Source organism: Apodemus sylvaticus, chromosome 14 (genome assembly GCF_947179515.1).
Source record: "Apodemus sylvaticus chromosome 14, mApoSyl1.1, whole genome shotgun sequence".
NCBI classification, from domain to species: Eukaryota; Metazoa; Chordata; class Mammalia; order Rodentia; family Muridae; genus Apodemus; species Apodemus sylvaticus.
This window is the reverse complement of record NC_067485.1, coordinates 44,433,032-44,451,443: the sequence shown is the minus strand read 5'-3', so window position 1 is coordinate 44,451,443 and position 18,412 is coordinate 44,433,032. Positions and strand designations below refer to the sequence as shown.

The following is an 18,412-nucleotide window of genomic DNA, read 5'->3' as shown; positions in this document are numbered from 1 at the left end:
ATGAGGCTTTGGGAATTTGGTGGGGAAATACAGTGAAATAGAGTGAGAAACAGAAGAAGACATTTCATTTGGGGAAATTTGTCATTCAATTTAGCTATGATGAGAGCTAACAAGAATAATCCATGCAGCTAGACAGACAGACAGATAGAAACACACACACACACACACACACACACACACACACACACACACACACACACACAGACCAGCCCCTGCAGAGAAAGAGAGAGACAGAGACAGAGAGACAGAGAGAGACAGAGAAAGGCAGAGATAGAAAGAGACAGAGAGAGACAGAGAGACAGAAAAAGATGGAGAGAGGAATAAGTCAATTTTTATAATGTACAGCTAAAAAAAAATTCTCCTTTAAAACTTTAGATTTGAATTCCAGTTACCAAACTCACCTGTCAGAGCACACACAATATCCCAGAGTCTCCAGGGAAAGGGGGAGTTTCAGGGACCTCACCTGCAGCATCACGTGTCCACCACCACCTTTGCATGCCAGAAAATGCTACTATGCAAACCTGATGCTTTTTTGAAGAAGTCTTTATGACTTGGATACAAGTTTTTCAACCTAGTAAGTAAAAATGTTTTTGCAGTTTATTAAGGAAACAGTTTTTCTCTTCATGACTATGATTGGCACCCTGGGGAATATTTCTGTTTCTGTGGACTATTTGTTCAGTTTATTAGACGGTGCTGAGAAGAAACCCATACACCTCATTCTCATCCATTTGGCTTTTATAAACATCCTAATCCTTCTTGCAAAAGGCTTGCGAAAGATAATAGCGGTTTTTGGTTGGAGAAACTTCCTAGATGACAAAGGCTGTAAGATCATTGTTTACCTGGAGAGGGTGGCCCGTGGCCTCTCCATCTGCACCAGCAGTCTCCTCACTGTGGTCCAGGCCATCATCATCAGTCCCAGATCATCTGGGTGGAAGAGGTTCAGACCAAAGTCTGCATGGCACATCCTTCCATTCTTCACATTCTTTTGGATATTCAATGCTTTAATAAGTGTGAACATAATTCATTCCATGAAAAGTACAAGCCTGAATATATCACAGCCTAGGAGTGGGGACAACTATTGTTATTTTATGCTAGAAAGTCAGGAAATAAAATGGATTTTTCTCATCCTCATGGTCCTGAGAGATGCAGTGTTTCAGGGTGCCATGGGAGGGGCCAGTGGCTACATGGTATTTCTTCTTCACAAGCACCACCAGCATGTCCTCTACCTGCAGAACTCCAAGCTTCTCTACAGAACTCCCCCAGAGCTGAGAGCTGCCCAGAGTGTCCTCCTTCTGATGCTCTGTTTTGTTTTCTTCTACTGGACAGACTGTGCCTTTTCTCTGTTTCTAAGTCTCTCTTTAGGGGACTATTTGTTGATGATAAATATTCATGAATTTCTGACCCTTGGTTATGCAATTTTCAGCCCCCTTGTGCTGATTCACAGGGATGGGCTTCTGACTGAACGTTGGCATGCTCAGTTGGAGACACTGAGAAAATGTCTCTCTCATCTATTTGTTCAATAAACAAGAAAGTACTCATTTCTACAATGTTGTGGGTAAAAAACAAATCCCATACAGCAGCTTAATTGTGTGTTTATTCTTAGACAATAATCTTGGTGACACACAGCCTTGAGCTAAGAGAGATCTTAGCTAATTACAGTGATATAGAAACCTTATTCTCCATTTGGGTACTCTTTTGAAGAGACTTTGTCAACTTTTTTATATTTGCATATATTCATTGTTTATGAAGTGTCTTCCTGCACCTATGACTGTGTAACACAGGCATGCCTGAGGCCTGGAGATGATGGATTAGACCATCACATTCTCTGTTACTGACTGGAGTTAGATAGATGATTCTGAGCTTAAATATGGGTCCTTGAAATGGAATCCTGGACCTCTAAAAGCCAGCCAGTACTCTCAATGACTGAGATATCACTCCGCCCCCCAGAAATAAGCTTTAATTACAATTTGTAATACTGTTTTTATTACTACCATGACTGGAAGCATGCAAATGGATTTGGTAAATTTTTAAAAATTTATAGTGGTTTGATCATGGTATTCCAAGAATTCCTTAATTGTACTGACACTGTCCTTGCTACTTGTCACGAGGCTACTTTGTGATTATTTAAAGTGTCTGTAAGAATCCATCTATGGAAAGGACTTCATAGAATTGTGAAAGAATTATATGTACTATGTAGTTAGTTAACAGAAGCCCAATGGACCAGTCACAGAACCTAAATGCCCAGAAACATTTCTTTTTTTTATTAGTCTTTTAAAAAAAATTTATTGATATATTTATTTACATTTCAAATGATTTCCCCTTTTCTGGACCCCCACTCCCCGAAAGTCCCACCAGTCCCCTTCCCTCCCCGTTTTCCCACCCAACCCTTCCCACTTCCCTGTTCTGATTTTGCTCTATACTGCTTCACTGAGTCTTTCCAGAACAAGGGGCCACTCCTCTGTTCTTCGTGTACCTCATTTGATGTGTAGATTATGTTTTGGGTATTCCAGTTTTCTAGGTTAACACCCACTTATTAGTGAGTGCATACCACGATTCATCTTTTGAGTCTGGGTTACCTCACTTAGTATGATATTCTCCAGCTCCATCCATTTGCCTAAGAATTTCATGAATTCATTGTTTCTAATGGCTGAATAGTACTCCATTGTGTAGATATACCACATTTTTTGCATCCACTCTTCTTTTGAGGGATACCGAGGTTCTTTCCAACTTCTGACAATTATAAATAGGGCTGCTATGAACATAGTAGAACATGTATCCTTATTACATGCTGGGGAATCTTTTGGGTATATGCCCAGGAGTGGTATAGCAGGATCTTCTGGAAGTGAGGTACCCAGTTTTCGGAGGAACCGCCAGACTGATTTCCAGAGTGGTTGTACCAATTTGCAACCCCACCAGCAGTGGAGGAGTGTTCCTCTTTCTCCACATCCTCGCCAACACCTGCTGTCTCCTGAATTTTTAATCTTATCCATTCTGACAGGTGTAAGGTGAAATCTCAGGGTTGTTTTGATTTGCATTTCCCTAATGACTAATGAAGTTGAGCATTTTTTAAGATGTTTCTCAGCCATCCAAAGTTCTTCAGGTGAGAATTTTTTGTTTAAGTCTGTACCCAATTTTTTTTTAATTTATTGATATATTTATTTACATTTCAAATGATTTCCCCTTTTCTGGACCCCCACTCCCCGAAAGTCCCATCAGTCCCCTTCCCTCCCCCTGTTTTCCCACCCAACCCTTTCCACTTCCCTGTTCTGATTTTGTTCTATACTGCTTCACTGAGTCTTTCCAGAACAAGGGGCCACTCCTCCGTTCTTCTTGTACCTCATTTGATGTGTGGATTATGTTTTGGGTATTCCAGTTTTCTAGGTTAATATCCACTTATTAGTGAGTGCACACCATGATTCATCTTTTGAGTCTGGGTTACCTCACTTAGTATGATGTTCTCTAGCTCCACCCATTTGCCTAAGAATTTCATGAATTCATTGTTTTTAATGGCTGAATAGTACTCCATTGTGTATATGTACCACATTTTTTGCATCCACTCTTCTGTTGAGGGATACCTGGGTTCTTCCCAACTTCTGGCAATTATAAATAGGGCTGCTATGAACATAGTAGAACATGTATCCTTATTACATGGTGGGGAATCCTCTGGGTATATGCCCAGGAGTGGTATAGCAGGATCTTCTGGAAGTGAGGTGCCCAGTTTTCGGAGGAACCGCCAGACTGATTTCCAGAGTGGTTGTACCAATTTGCAACCCCACCAGCAGTGGAGGAGTGTTCCTCTTTCTCCACATCCTCGCCAACACCTGCTGTCTCTTGAATTTTTAGAATCTTAGCCATTCTGACTGGTGTAAGGTGAAATCTCAGGGTTGTTTTGATTTGCATTTCCCTAATGACTAATGAAGTTGAGCATTTTTTAAGATGTTTCTCAGCCATCCAAAGTTCTTCAGGTGAGAATTTTTTTGTTTAACTCTGTACCCCATTTTTTAATAGGGTTGTTTGGTTTTCTGGAGTCTAACTTCTTGAGTTCTTTATATATATTGGATATTAGCCCTCTATCTGATGTAGGATTGGTGAAGATCTTTTCCCAATTTGTTGGTTGCCGATTTGTCCTTTTGATGGTGTCCTTTGCCTTACAGAAACTTTGTAATTTTATGAGGTCCCATTTGTCAATTCTTGATGCTAGAGCATACGCTATTGGTGTTCTGTTCAGAAACTTTCTCCCTGTACCGATGTCCTCAAGGGTCTTCCCCAGTTTCTTTTCTATTAGCTTCAGAGTGTCTGGCTTTATGTGGAGGCCCTTGATCCATTTGGATTTGAGCTTAGTACAAGGAGACAAGGATGGATCAATTCGCATTCTTCTGCATGCCGACCTCCAGTTGAACCAGGACCATTTGTTGAAAAGGCTATCTTTTTTCCATTGGATGTTTTCAGCCCCTTTGTCGAGGATCAAGTGGCCATAGGCCCAGAAACATTTCATTGGTGTTATATTCACGAATGTTCTCTGTAGGAATAGACAGGAGATATAGTATAAACTGGATAACAAACACAGTAAAGTTCTATTTTTATATGTCTATAGTTCTATGTTGATTTTAAAATGGCGTTTTTCTTTTTCCAAAATCAATCAATGAGTATGATTGAAGCCAAGCAAGGCTTGTTTGCAGCTGCCCTTTGTTAGTGCCCAGAGACTCTCTACAGCACTGTTCAGCTCTGTATCACCAAAGAGCTGCAAAAGGATCTGATTCTGCATTAATTTTAATGAAGAATTCATTGTTCAGTTTCTCAAATTGGGTCTGTACAGTAAGATATTGACATGATTTTAAGAATCTAAAGGACACATTCTGAAAAGTATGTATTGATATAATCACTGAACATATAATTGTTGAATTGTTAGAGATGCACATCTGTGCCATTAAAAAAAAAAAACCTTACATGTCATACATGACTGAAACTCCTGAAACTCCTATATCATTTTGGGTATCTCATGGATGTACCTTATAATGATGAATACGTATTCATTTTTTGAATGGTTGCATTATAGACATAAAATATTTTAGTGGCAGGCATTGTACTTTAGCTTACTAATTAGCTTATTTATTCAACAAGAAGATTTATTTTTTATTTATGAGTGTGTGTCTGTGTGAGTGCATGTCACATTTGTAGAGGTGCCACATAGACCAGAAAAGGGCTTTGGGTCCCAGGGACCTAGAGCTACAGGCTGCCATGAATCCCATGATGTGGATGCTGGGTAAGGAAGCAGGGTTGTCTGCGAGAGAAGCAGGTCTCTTCACCAATGCTCCTCCAGATCCTTGTCTTTGTGATGTAAGTGTGACTTGTCTGTGGTAACATCCACTGCTCATGTTATCCCCACAGCTCTTATGTTAAAGCCCTTTTCTACAGGTCTGACACAAAGGACTAGACAAATCAACACCTTCTAAGTCAGTGTAATCTGACTCAAAAGGAAGTGATGTAAGAACATGAACAAGGAGTAAAGAAAGATGAGTTTGAGTAATGGAGAGATTATTCAACATTAAGAATAGAGAAGAAGCTTCAGAGATGACTCAGTGAGTAAAAAGCACCTGCTGACACCCAGACAGCCTGATCTGTCTCTGAAAAAGAAAACTGACTCCCACATGCTGTCCACATGAATGCTGAGATACACATATGAGCACACAGGAACATACAAAGTAAACTTTAAAATTATTTAAAAATTAAAAAAAAATAAGACAGTGATGTATAATTTTTGACAGGACTTGACATGGATGGCCTGGCCTCTCAGTGTCATATAGAATTGCTATTTTTGAATTTCTCTCTAAAAGTCAGAGTAGATTGAGCAAAACCAAAATGTTGATCAGAACATAAGTTGAAATTTTAATACATGATGAAAATAGTTACAAATCTAAATAAGTAAAGGAAAGTAAAGATAACCGGGAAATAAATTCAATTATGTCATTCAGTTAACTCAGAAGAGATATGGCAATCAGATTAGTATAAACATCACCTCAAACTTTATCCTTTCTTTAGGCTGGACATATTGCTTGTCAATAGGATGGAGAGTGGAATATTATACTAAATGAAAAAAGTCAGCTGCATTCAGACAAAACTTTAGTAAATCACCGAATTTTACTAATGAGTAGAATCTAAATAAAGAAGAGAATAGAGCCTTCAGTCTGTTATATACAGCTATGCAGCCTACAACCCTCAGAAAATGCTGGATTTGAGTCCCTCTTCATTTTGGTATAGTTGGACTACTGGGCACTAGCCAGATGTGGAAAGTTTGACAGGAGAGAACACTCAGGAGACTGTCAGAAGGATCCTTATATTGGGGGGGGGAAGGAGGTGGGCAGAAGATATTTATATTCCAGGGAGCTTGACTGGTTGGATCCATGTGATGGCATGCTATTAGCTGGAGCAAGAACATAGAGGGTACTTCATTTGCATACTCAGGACCAGCAGGGGCCAGGGGAAGGAATCTTATGGGTCATATAGAAAAAAAAGGAAGTTCAGCCCAGGATGTTCATAGGTCAGATAAACAAGTACCAGCTCTCATAGCCTTGGACATGCATGAGTTTATTAGTTGCTACATGCACTAGAAAGGTCCACACCTGGGGAAGCCTATCTGCTGAAGTCTGTTGGTGCCAGAGCAATGCAGGGAAACAGCCAAACTTCTGTTCTCAGGGTGAGAAAATTTGGGGTTTTAGGCATGCTTCACCTCCTTCCTAGCTTCAGATGAGGTCCTCATGGAACTACTTCCATTTGTGAATCCCACTAGTGGGTGGTTCCTTATAAAATCAGAAATAGGAACCTGTGATTACTTAGAGTGTGCCAGCTTTCATCTTTAAAGTATCCCTGTTACTTTACTATTCCTAGGATGACATTAAAAAAAACATCTGTTCACCCAAGTTAGGAAAGAGTCTTGAACTCATTGGCACAGAGGGAAATTTCCTAAATAGAACTCCAGTGGCTCATGTTCTAAGATCAAGCATTGATAAATGGGACCTCATGAAACTGGAAAGCTTCTGTAAGGCAAAGGACATAGTCAGTATGACAAATCGGCAACCCATAGATTGGGAAGAAAATCTTCACTAACTCTATATCCAATAGAGGGCTAATATCCAAAATATATAAGGAACTCAAGAAGCTAATCACAAACAAACAAACAAACAAACAAACAAAAAACCCAAACAACCAATCAAAAAATGGGGTATAGAACTAAACTGAGATTTCACAGCTGAGGAATCTAGAATGGCTGAGAAGCACCTAAAGAAATATTCAAAGTCCTTATTTATCAGAGAAATGCAAATTAAAATGACCCTCAGATTCTACCTTACACCAATCAGAATGGCTACGATCAAAACCTCAGGTGACAACACATGCTGGAGAGGATGTGAAGAAAGAGGAATATTCTTCCATTGCTAGTGGGATTGCAAACTGGTACAACCATTCTGGAAATCAATCTGGAGGTTCCTCAGAAGATTGGAAATAGATCTACCTGAAGACACAGCTATGTTACTCTTGGGAATATACCCAAAAGATGCTTCACCATGCCACAGGGGCACAAGTTCCATTATGTTAATACTGGCCTTATTTGTGACAGCCAGAAGCTGGAAACAACCAAGATGTTGCACAACCCAAGAATGGATACAGAAAATGGGGTTCATTTACACAATGGAATACTACTCAGCTATTAAGAACAAGGATATCCTGAGTTTTGCAGACAAACTTGATGAAATGGATGGATGGAACTTGATGGATGGAACTTGATGGATGTAACTTGAATATATCATCCTGAGTGAGGTAACTCAGAACCAAAAGGACATGCATGATATGTGCTCACTAATAAGTGGATATTAGCAAAAAAAGTATAGAATACTCAACATACAGTCTGCAGAACTCAAAAAGGTCAACAAGCTGAAGTGCCCAAGTGAGGATGCCTCAGTCCCACTGGGGAGGGAGAAGAAAGCAATCACAAGTGGGGAGGTAGGAATGGACCTGGGAGAGAAAGCGGACAGGGAGGGGGAGGAGTAGGGAGGGGAGGAGGGGAACCTGAGCTGGTACTGGGTGAAGGAAAAGGACTGAAGCTCTGAGGACCAGCAGAAAGAATGGAAACAGGCAACCTCGGGAGATAGGAGGTTGGGGGGTCCTTCCAGAATGCACCAGAGGTCTGAGAGGTGAGAGACTCTCAGGACTCAAAGGGAGGGACCTTAGATGAAATGCCCTACAGTGGGGGGAGAGAGAGAGAGAGAGAGAAAACTTATAGAGCCAACCTCAACCTCCAGTAGGAAGACAGGACATCAAATCAGGGAGAGGGGGACCATCATACAGTCATAACTCTGACCTATAATTGTGCCTCTCTGAAAGAATTACAGGGATGGAAATGGAGGGGATCCTGAGGAAAAGAAGGTCTAGAGATAGACCCAAAGTGGGATCCAGTTCAAGAGGAGGTCCCAAGGCCTGACACTATTACTGAGACTATGGAGCGTTCACAAAAAGGGACCTTGCATGACCACACTCCAGAAGAACCAGCAAGCTGCTGAAAGAGTCAGATGCAGATATTTGCTCCCAACCAATGGACAGAAGAGGCTCATCCCTTTAGGGAAGGCTGAAAGAAGCCAAGGAGGAGACCCTGTAGGAGGACCAGCAGTCTCAATTAAACTGGATCCCTGAGATCTCTCAAACACTGGATCAGCAAACAGATGATATGAGGTCCCTAGCACACATACAGTAGAGGACTGCTAGGTTTATGTTCATTAAGAGATGAAGCACCTAACTCTCAAAAGACTGGAGGCCCCAGGGAGTTTAGAGGTCAGGTGGGGTGGGGGGTAGGGTCATCTACGAAGAGATAGGGGTGGTAAGGAGGAGCTCTGGGATATGAAACAGTTGAACAGTGGACGGGGGGAGGGGGAGTAAAGTATGGAATGTAAATAAGTAATAAATAAATTATAAAAGGAGAAAGATTTCTTAGTTCCTGGTGAAAGCAAATCTCATGCCAGTAGCTTAGGCAGATGACTGCCTTTCAGACACCAATCCTGGTAAGCTGAAGCTCTGAGCAGACCAAACTTCACAGTCTGTTAGAGTGACAGGGACATCTTGTTCTTCACTCAGCCCTCATGAAGAGAGTTAATTTTCAATCTAGAAGACTGAAAAGTATTCTTGATACTTAATACTTCTAGAAGTATTAAGGTCCAAGAATCATTTGGCAAATTTTATCAAGATAAGAATTTGTTGGGTCTTTCCCCCTGGATTTCATTTTCTAAAGCATAGTTGTATAGAAATACTTGATTTTTGGAGACTTACAACAGGAAAATGCTTGTCCTGGTGGTGCTCATTATTTCATAGAGATAAACTGTAATGGCAGAATGTGAGGTTTGGCCAATTTATAATGTCCTATGTAGCAGTGCACTGGACCCACTATCACAGGTGCTGCTTTTTACCTAGGCCAGGGAGGTGAGGTCACGTGACCCCAAATGACCTTTGGACCGTGGTGTGTGTGTATGTGTGTGTGTGTGTGTATGAGAGAGAGAGAGAGAGAGAGAGAGAGAGAGAGAGAGAGAGAGAGAGAGAGAGAGAGAGAGAGATTCTCTGCAGTCTCTGATGGTATCTGAGCATTTCCTCTCACATCAGCAGGATCTTTAATCTTTATCCGTTCTTTCTTTCTGGTACTCCTAAGCATCATCGTTATCACCATCATTGTCATTATTACACTGACAGGCTTATTCTGTGTATCCATAGAGCCTCATTCTGTAAAGCAACCTGGCCTGGAACTCAGAGTGAGGTGGGATTAAGTACAGGAGCCATTGTGGCCTTTTAAAGAGAAGCACTGTTGCCTTCTTTGTTTTGAGTCTTTTTTTCTTTTCATTTTTCTTTCTTTCTCTTTCCCAACCTAGACTAAGAACAATGTATATTATCCCAGAGAACTGAGTGAGAAACAGACACACGAAGACACAGTAACACTGATGGGTTCTTTTAGAAAACGACTGACATAATTTTTATGTGAAATGGACTTTCACATAATGCATCCAATCCTACACATTTCCCATCATTCTATATCCACATCCCTGTAATGTCACCCCAAAGTAAAACAAACAATTAAAGTTAAAATAAAATTCTTTAGTTTCAGTGCTTAGGATACAGAGGCTGGGAGCTCCCAATGCGTTTGAGTAGAGGCCAGTCTACATAGTCAGTTTTCCCCCAGTCATTGTTGTATAGTGAGACCTTACCCCAAAATCAAAAACAAGCAAAGAAAAAACAACAAAACAAAACAAAAGCACTTCTTCTCCAAACAAACTTAGAGCAGGAAAATAGATTCATCCCATATACAGTCACCAAACCCTGACACTATTGTGGATGTCAAGAAATGTTTGCTGAAAGGAGCCTGATATGGCTGTCTCCTGAGAGGCCCTGCCAGAGCCTTACAAATACAGAGGCAAATGCTCACAACCAACCACTGGACTGAGCGTGGGGTCCCCCCAGTGGAGGAGTTAGAGGAGTCCTTAGTTAGGACTAAGTTATCAGCCAAGGGGTACATATGGCTCCAGCTGCATATGTAGCGGAGGATTGCCTTGTCAGGCATCAAGGGGAGGACAGGTCCTTGATCCTATGAAGGCTCGATAGATGCACCATTGTAGGGGAATCGAAGGTGGGGAGGTGGTAGTGGGGTGGGTGGTGGAACACCCTCATAGAAGTAGGGGGAGGGAGGATGGGATAGGGGCTATCTGGGAGGGGGGACACTGGAAAAGGGGATAACATTTGAGATGTAAATAAAGAACATATCCAATAAAAAAAAGTAGATGACTACTGTTGCCCTGTAATGTGTGCTAGCATGCAATCTCTGGACCAGGGAGACTACAGCAGGCAAATTGTGAGCTAGATACTACCTAGAAAGAAAGAAACAGAACTTGTCACAAATCAAGTGACCAAGCAACCAAGCAACCAAAATGATTTTCCACAAATATCTGTAATTCATGATAACTTTACTTAGATGTCTTCTTTGTATTTATCCTTCTTGGATTTAATACTTTCCTAGGTCCTTCTTTATGTTTCTGAAATCCCACAACTATGACAAGGCTATGATTTCTATCTCCGATATACATAAAAAGTCACTTTTTCTTCTTTCAAATGAAAGAGTATTGGGGTGAGTATTTTCCCTGATTTCCCAAGAAGCACCACAATAAGTTATTTTAGAAGGCAGGATTTGAGTTCAGATTGAAGTGTAATGTCTGGATCTCATGCCAAAGAGGTGAAGCAGGCACACTCACTTTCCTTAGGCTCAGTTTGTCAATAGATATGACAGGATTTGTCCTCCCTGCCACATCTTTCTAAAATGAAACTAAAATCAGCTACTTCACTTGTCTTAGCTCACAGCCTGGCAAATCTAACAAGGAGGTGTCTTGTCCTAATTACTAGACAAACTTTTAATGGGAAAGGCTTCTAAATAAGGAAGTTGACATATGTGTGCTTGGTATTGTAAGTTGAAACAGGAAAATGTTAGGGGCAGGTTTAGTCAACAAACCCTTGCTATCAAGGCAAAACACTATTACAGATTTAACAGAGTAAGTCAAAGAAAATGATGACTGTATTAAAAGTATAGGAAGTATAGGCATAAAACATTTTGTGAACAAATTTATGAAAGTATTCATCCTGATTAACAGGTGAAGTTGGAGGCTGATGCAGTCTTCCTTCCTTCCTTCCTTCCTTCCTTCCTTCCTTCCTTCCTTCCTTCCTTCCTTCCTTCCTTCCTTCCTTCCTTCCTTCTTTCTTTTTTATTCCTTGAGATGAGACAGTGTTTTCTGTGTATTCCTACCTGTCCTGAAGTTCTCTCTGTTGAATTCAGAGATATGCCTGCCTTAAGTGCTAGGATTAAAGCCACAGGCCACTAGGTCTGCCTTTCAGAGTTTTTCTTTTTTTTTTATTCGATATATTTTTTATTTACATTTCAAATGATTTCCCCTTTTCTGGTCCCCCACTCCCCGAAAGTCACATAAGACCCCTTCCCTCTCCCTGTTCTCCCATCCACCCCTTTCCACTTCCCTGTTCTGGTTTTGCCTTATATTGCTACACGGAGTCTTTCCAGAACCAGGGGTCACTCCTCCGTTCTTCTTGTACTTCATTTGATGTGTGGATTATGTTTTGGGTATTCCAGTTTTCTAGGCTAATATCCACTTATTAGTGAGTGCATACCATGATTGATCTTTTGAGACTGGGTTACCTCACTTAGTATGATGTTCTCCAGCTCCATCCATTTGCCTAACAATTTCATGAATTCATTGTTTCTAATAGCTGAATAGTACTCCATTGTGTATATATACCACATTTTTTTGCATCCACTCTTCTGTTGAGGGATACCTGGGTTCTTTCCAGCTTCTGGCAATTATAAATAGGGCTGCTATCTCCTGAGCCTTATTCTCCTGAATTTCTTTAAGTGATTTTTGTGTTTCTATTATACAGGTTTCTAGCTTATTCATGTTCCCCCGTGTTTCTTTAAGAGATTCATTTATGTCCTTTTTGTGTTCATCTAGCAGCATCATGAACAGTGATTTTAAATCTAAATCTTGTTTTTCTGGTTTTCAGGACTTGCTGATGTTGGAGGGTTTGGTTCAGATGCTGCCATATTGCCTAGATTCCTGTTAGTAACGTTCCTTTGTTTGCCTTTTGCCATCTTGTTATCTCTGGCATTAGTTGGTCTTGGTCTCTGGCTGGTGTTTGAGCCTCCTGTGAGGCTGTAAGGCTATTTTCGCAACACTGGATGGCTGGGTTTCCCCTATTACAGATTGCTGATGTGCTGCCCTCCTCTTGGGTGCCCTTGGAGCCCTAGTGTGCCTTGTCCCAGATTGTCTCTGTGAATCAAGTGATGCCCATTTGTTCCTTCAGGGAGTGCTGATGGTGTATGCTGTGGGGATCTTTTCCGAGTGCTGATCACTCTGCTGGGCAGCTGATCCCCCAACTGGGTTGGTGCACACAAGGCTAGCCGAGCTGCTCAGTCCCTGAGTCCAGGCAAAAGCCTGACAGGCTTAGGCCCAAGCAATGTTCGCCTAGGTTTATGACTGCTAACTGGTTCTCTCAGGTAGCCAAGATGGCGTTGTGTACACCCTCTGCAAGTCCAGGGACAGTCTGCTGGGCTGACAACCTCCTGGCTGGGTTGGCACACAGATGGCCCACCGTACAGCCCAGGGCCTGGGTGCAGGCCAATGCCTGTTGGGCTTTGACCCCTGCGATGTTAGCCTCAGTCTATGACTGTTAGCTGGCTTTGCCTGCTTGAGCTCTCTGGTGTCCCATAGCAAAATGGCGGCATGTGCTTCCTTTAAGTGCCGGGCAGACTGCTGGGCAAACAACCTCCTTGCCGGGTTGGCATACCGATGTTCCCCCAAACAGATCAGGGCCTGGGTGCAGGCCAATGCCTGTCAGACTTAGACCCCGCAATGTTGGCCTTGGGCTAAGTCTTTGTACCTCGGGCTGTCAGTTCTCTCTGGTGTCCGAGAGCCAAGATGGTGGAGAACCTCGGAGGCAGAGTTCTGATGTGGCTTCAGTGCAGTGAAAAGCACTGTAACTCCACCGCTTGCAGCCCGGCTGGCCAGCGATGGTCAGTGGTAGCAGGCACAGGCCCTGCCAGGACCCTGTCGCCTTGGTTCCACTGATGATGGCGCTTCCGCTGGATGAGCTGCTGCTGCTGCCACCCCTTAGTTTCTTTTTCTTATTAACATTAAATTTTGTATTTTTCCATCTGTGCACTGTTATAAGGGGAGACTAGTGCCTTTGCACTTGACCAGAGTCTTGATCCTAGTGACCAAGGCACTGAGCCCCTGCATCTGCTCTTTCCTTCTTCTTGGGAATCATTTGATATGTTAATTATGTCTTGGGTATTCAGAGCTTCTGGGCTAATATCCACTTATCAGTGACTGCATTCCATGTGTATTCTTTTGTGATTGGGTTATCTCACTTAGGATGATATTTTCCAGTTCCAACCATTTGCCTAAAAATTTTATGAATTCATTGTTTTAAATTGCTGAGTAGTATCCCTTTGTGTAAATATACCACATTTTCTGTATCCATTCCTCCACTGAGGGACATCTGGGTTCTTTCCAGCTTCTGGCTATTATAAATAAGGCTGCTATGAACATACTGGAGCATGTGTCCTTATTGCATGCCAAGTAATCCTCTGGGTATATGCCCAGGAGTGGTATAACAGGGTCATCCAGATTTGTCATGGCCAGTTTTCTAAGGAACCCCCAGACTGATTTCCAGAATGGTTGTACCAGCTTGCAATCCCACTAGCAGTGGAGGAGTGTCTCTCTTTCTCCACATCCTCACCAACACCTGCTGTCTCCTGAGTCCTGAACTAAGCTCAACTCCAAGTGGATCAAGGACATCCACATAAAACCAGACACACTGAAACTAATAGAAAAGAAACTGGAGAAGACCCTTGAGGACATGGGCAGAGGGGAAAAGTTCCTGAATAGAACACCAATAGCTTATGCTCTAAGATCAAGAATTGACAAATGGGACCTCATAAAAATTACAAAGTTTCTGTAAGGCAAAATATACTGTCAATAGGACAAAATGGCAACCAACTAATTGGGAAAAGATCTTCACCAACCCTATATCTGACAGAGGGCTAATATACAATATATACAAAGAACTCAAGAAGGTAGACTCTAGAGAGCCAAATAACCCTATTAAAAATGGGGTACAGAGCTAAACAAAGATTTTTCACCTGAAGAATTTCGAATGGCTGAGAAGCACCTTAAGGAATGTTCAACATCATTAATCATTAGGGAAAAGCAAATCAAAACAACCCTGAGATTTCACCTCACACCTGTCAGAATGGCTATTGGTGTTTTGTTCAGGAAATTTTGCCCTGTGCCCATGTCCTCAAGGGTCTTCCCCAGTTTCCTTTCTATTAGTTTCTGTCTGTTTGGTTTTATGTGGAGGTCCTTGATCTACTTGGACTTGAGCTTAGTACAAGGAGATATGATGGATCGATTTGCATCCTTCTGCATGCTAGCTGCCAGTTGAAACAGCACCATTTATTGAAAAAGGCTATCGTTTTTCCCCACACTGAATGGTTTTAGCCCCTTTGTCAAAGATCAGGTAACCATAGGTATGTGGGTTCATCTCTGGGTCTTCAATTCTATTCCATTGATTTACCTGCCTGTCACTGTACCAATACCATGCAGTTTTTAACACAGTTGCTCTGTAGTACTGCTTGAGGTCTGTGATACTGATTCCCCCAGAAGTTCTTTTACTGTTGAGAATATTTTTAGCTCTCCTGTTTTTTGTTGTTGTTGTTGTTGTTTTTTTTTGTTATTCCAAATGAATTTGAGAATAGCTCTCTCTAAATCCATAAAGAATTGAGTTGAGATTTTGATGGGGGTTGCATTGAATCTGTAGATTGCTTTTGGCAAGATGGCCATTTTTACTATATTAATCCTGCTAATCCACAAGCATGGGAGCTCTTTTCCTCTTCTGAAGTCTTCTTCAATTTCTTTCTTCAGAGACTTGAAGTTCTTGTTATACAGATCCTTCACTTGTTTGGATAGAGTCACCCCAAGATACTTTATATTGTTTGTGACTATTGTGAAGGGTGTCACTTCCCTAATTTCTTTCTCAGCCAGCTTATTCTCTGAGTATAGAAATGCTACTGATTTGTTTGAGTTAATTTTATATCTGGCCACTTTGCTGAAGTTGTTTATCAGCTGTAGGTGTTCTCTGGTGGAGTTTTTTGGGACGCTTAAGTATGCTATCATATCATCTGCAAATAGTGATAATTTTACTTCTTTCTTTCCAATTTGTATTACTTTAACCTCCTTTTGTTGTTTAATTGCTCTGGCTAGAACTTCAAGTACTATACTGAATAAATATGGAGAGAGAGGGCACCCTTTTCTAGTCCCTGATTTTAGTGGGATTGCTTCAAGTTTCTCTCCATTTAGTTTGATGTTGGCCACCAATTTGCAGTATATTGCTTTTATTATGATTATGTATGGACCTTGAATTCCTGTTCTTTCCAAGACTTTTAGCATGGAAGGATGCTAAACTTTGTCAAATGCTTTTTCAGCATCTAATGAAATGACCATGTGGTTTTTTTCTTTGAGTTTGCTTATGTAGTGGATTGCATTGATGGATTTTCATATATTGAACCATCCCTGCATCCCTGGGATGAAGCCTACTTGGTCATAGTGAATGATCATTTTGTTGTGTTCATGGATTCAGTTGGTAAGATTTTTATTGAGTATTTTTCCATCAATATTCATAAGGGAAATTGGCCTGAAGTTCTCTTTATTTGTTGGATCTTTGTGTGATTTTGGTATCAGCATAATTGTGGCTTTGTAGAAGGAGTTGGTTAGTGTTCCTTCTGTTTCTATTTTGTGGAATAGTTTGAAGAGTATTGGTGTTAGGTCTTCTTTGAGCATCAGATACAATTCTTCACTAAAACCATCTGGTCCTGTGCATTTTTGGTTGGGAGACTGTCAATGACTAGCTCTATTTCTTTAGGGTTTATGGGACCATTCTGATGGTATTTTGTATCTGTCTAGGAAATTGTCCATTTCATACAGATTTTCCAGTTGTGTTGAGCATATGTTTTGTGGTAGGATCTGATGATTTTTTGAATTTCCTATTTTTATATCTCCCTTTTCATTTCTCATTTTGTTAATTTGGATACTGTCTCTGTGACCTCTGGTTTGTCTTGTGAAAGATTCATCTATCTTGTTGATTATTTTCAAAGAACCAGCTCCTGGTTTTGTTGATTCTTTGTATAGTTCTTTTTCTTTCCACTTGGTTGATTTTAGCCCTGATTTTGATGATTTCCTGCCTTCCATTTCTCTTGTGTGTATTATCTTCTTTCTGTTCTAAAGCTTTCAGGTGTGCTGTTAAGCTGCTAGTGTATGCTCTCTCCCGTTTCTTTTTGGAGGCCCTCAGAGCTATGAGTTTTCCTCTTAGCGCTGCTTTTATTTTGTCCCATAAATTTGTGTATGTTACTCCATAGTGATCTGGTAGGAGGCATGGGATTAGTTCTTATATCTGTTGAGGTCTGTTTTGTGACCAAGGATATACTCAATTTTGGAGAAGGTACCATGAAGTTTTGAGAAGAAGGTATATTCTTTTGATGTAGGATGTAATGTTCTATAGATATCTATTAAATCCATTTGGTCCAAAACTTCTGTTAGTTTCACTGTGTCTGTTTAGTTTGTGTTTCATTGATCTGTTCTTTGAAGAGAGTGGGGTCTTGAAGTCACCCACAATTATTGTGTGATGTGTGCTTTAAGCTTTAGTAAAGTTTCTTTTACAAATGAGGATGCCCTTGTATTTGGAGCATAGATGCTAAGAATTGCAAGCTCTTCTTGGTAGATTTTTCCTTTGATGAGTATAAAATGTCCTTCCATTTCTTTTTTGATGACTTTTGATTGAAAGTCTATTTTATTGGGTATTAGAATGGCTACTTCAGCTTGTTTCCTGGGACCATTTGCTTGAAAACTGATTTCCAGCCTTTTATTCTAAGGTAATATTTGTCTTTGACACTGAGATGCATTTCCTGTATGCCACAAAATGTTGGATCCTGTTTATGTATCCAATCTGTTAGTCTATTTTTTTAAATTGGGGAATTGAGTCCAGTGATACTAAGAGATATTAAGGAATAGTGATTGTTGCTTCCTGCTACTTTTGATGTAATTTTTAAGTTTTTGTGCTTATCTTTTAGGTTTGTTGAAAGAAGATTAATTTCTTGCTTTTTCTAGTGTGTAGTTTCCTTTCTTTTGTTGGTGTTTTCCATTCATTATCCTTTGAAGGGTTGGATTTGTGGAAAGGTACTGTGTAAATTTGTTTTTGTCATGGAATACCTTGGATTTCCCATCAATGGTAATTGTGAGATTGCTGGTTATAGCAGTCTGGGTTGGCATTTGTGTTCCCTTAGGGTCTGCACGACATCTGCCCAGGCTCTTCTGGCTTTCATAGTCTCTGGTGAGAAGACTATGCTGTAATTCTGATAGTTCTACCTTTATATGTTACTTGACCTTTTTTCCTTACTGCTTTTAATATTATTTCTTTATTTAGTACATTTGGTGTTTTAATTATTATGTGATGGTAGAATTTTTTTTTCTGGTCATATCTATTTGGAGTTCTGTAGGCTTCTTGTATGTTCATGGGCATCTCTTTCTTTAGGTTAGGGAAGTTTTTTTCTATTATTTTGTTGAAGACATTTACTGGCCCTTTAAGTTGGAAATCTTCACTCTCTTCTCTACCTATAGTTCTTAGGTTTGTTCTTCTCATTTTGTCTTGGATTTCCTGAATATTTTGGGTCAGGAGTTTTTTGCATTTTGCATTTTCTTTGACTGTTGTTTCAATGCTTTCTATGGTTTCTTCTGCATCTGAGATTCTCTCTTCTGTCTCTTGTATTCTGTTGTTG

General features: G+C 40.6%; 1 protein-coding gene across 1 annotated transcript; it reads left to right on the top strand.

The window, feature by feature from the left end:
* The first annotated feature begins 561 nt into the window (after window positions 1-561).
* Window positions 562-1,523, top strand: LOC127664850 (putative vomeronasal receptor-like protein 4). The gene has a single exon (XM_052157068.1). It carries the CDS (start codon window positions 585-587, stop codon window positions 1,521-1,523), a length of 939 nt encoding a protein of 312 aa, XP_052013028.1. The 5' UTR covers window positions 562-584.
* The last annotated feature ends 16,889 nt before the right edge of the window (window positions 1,524-18,412 follow it).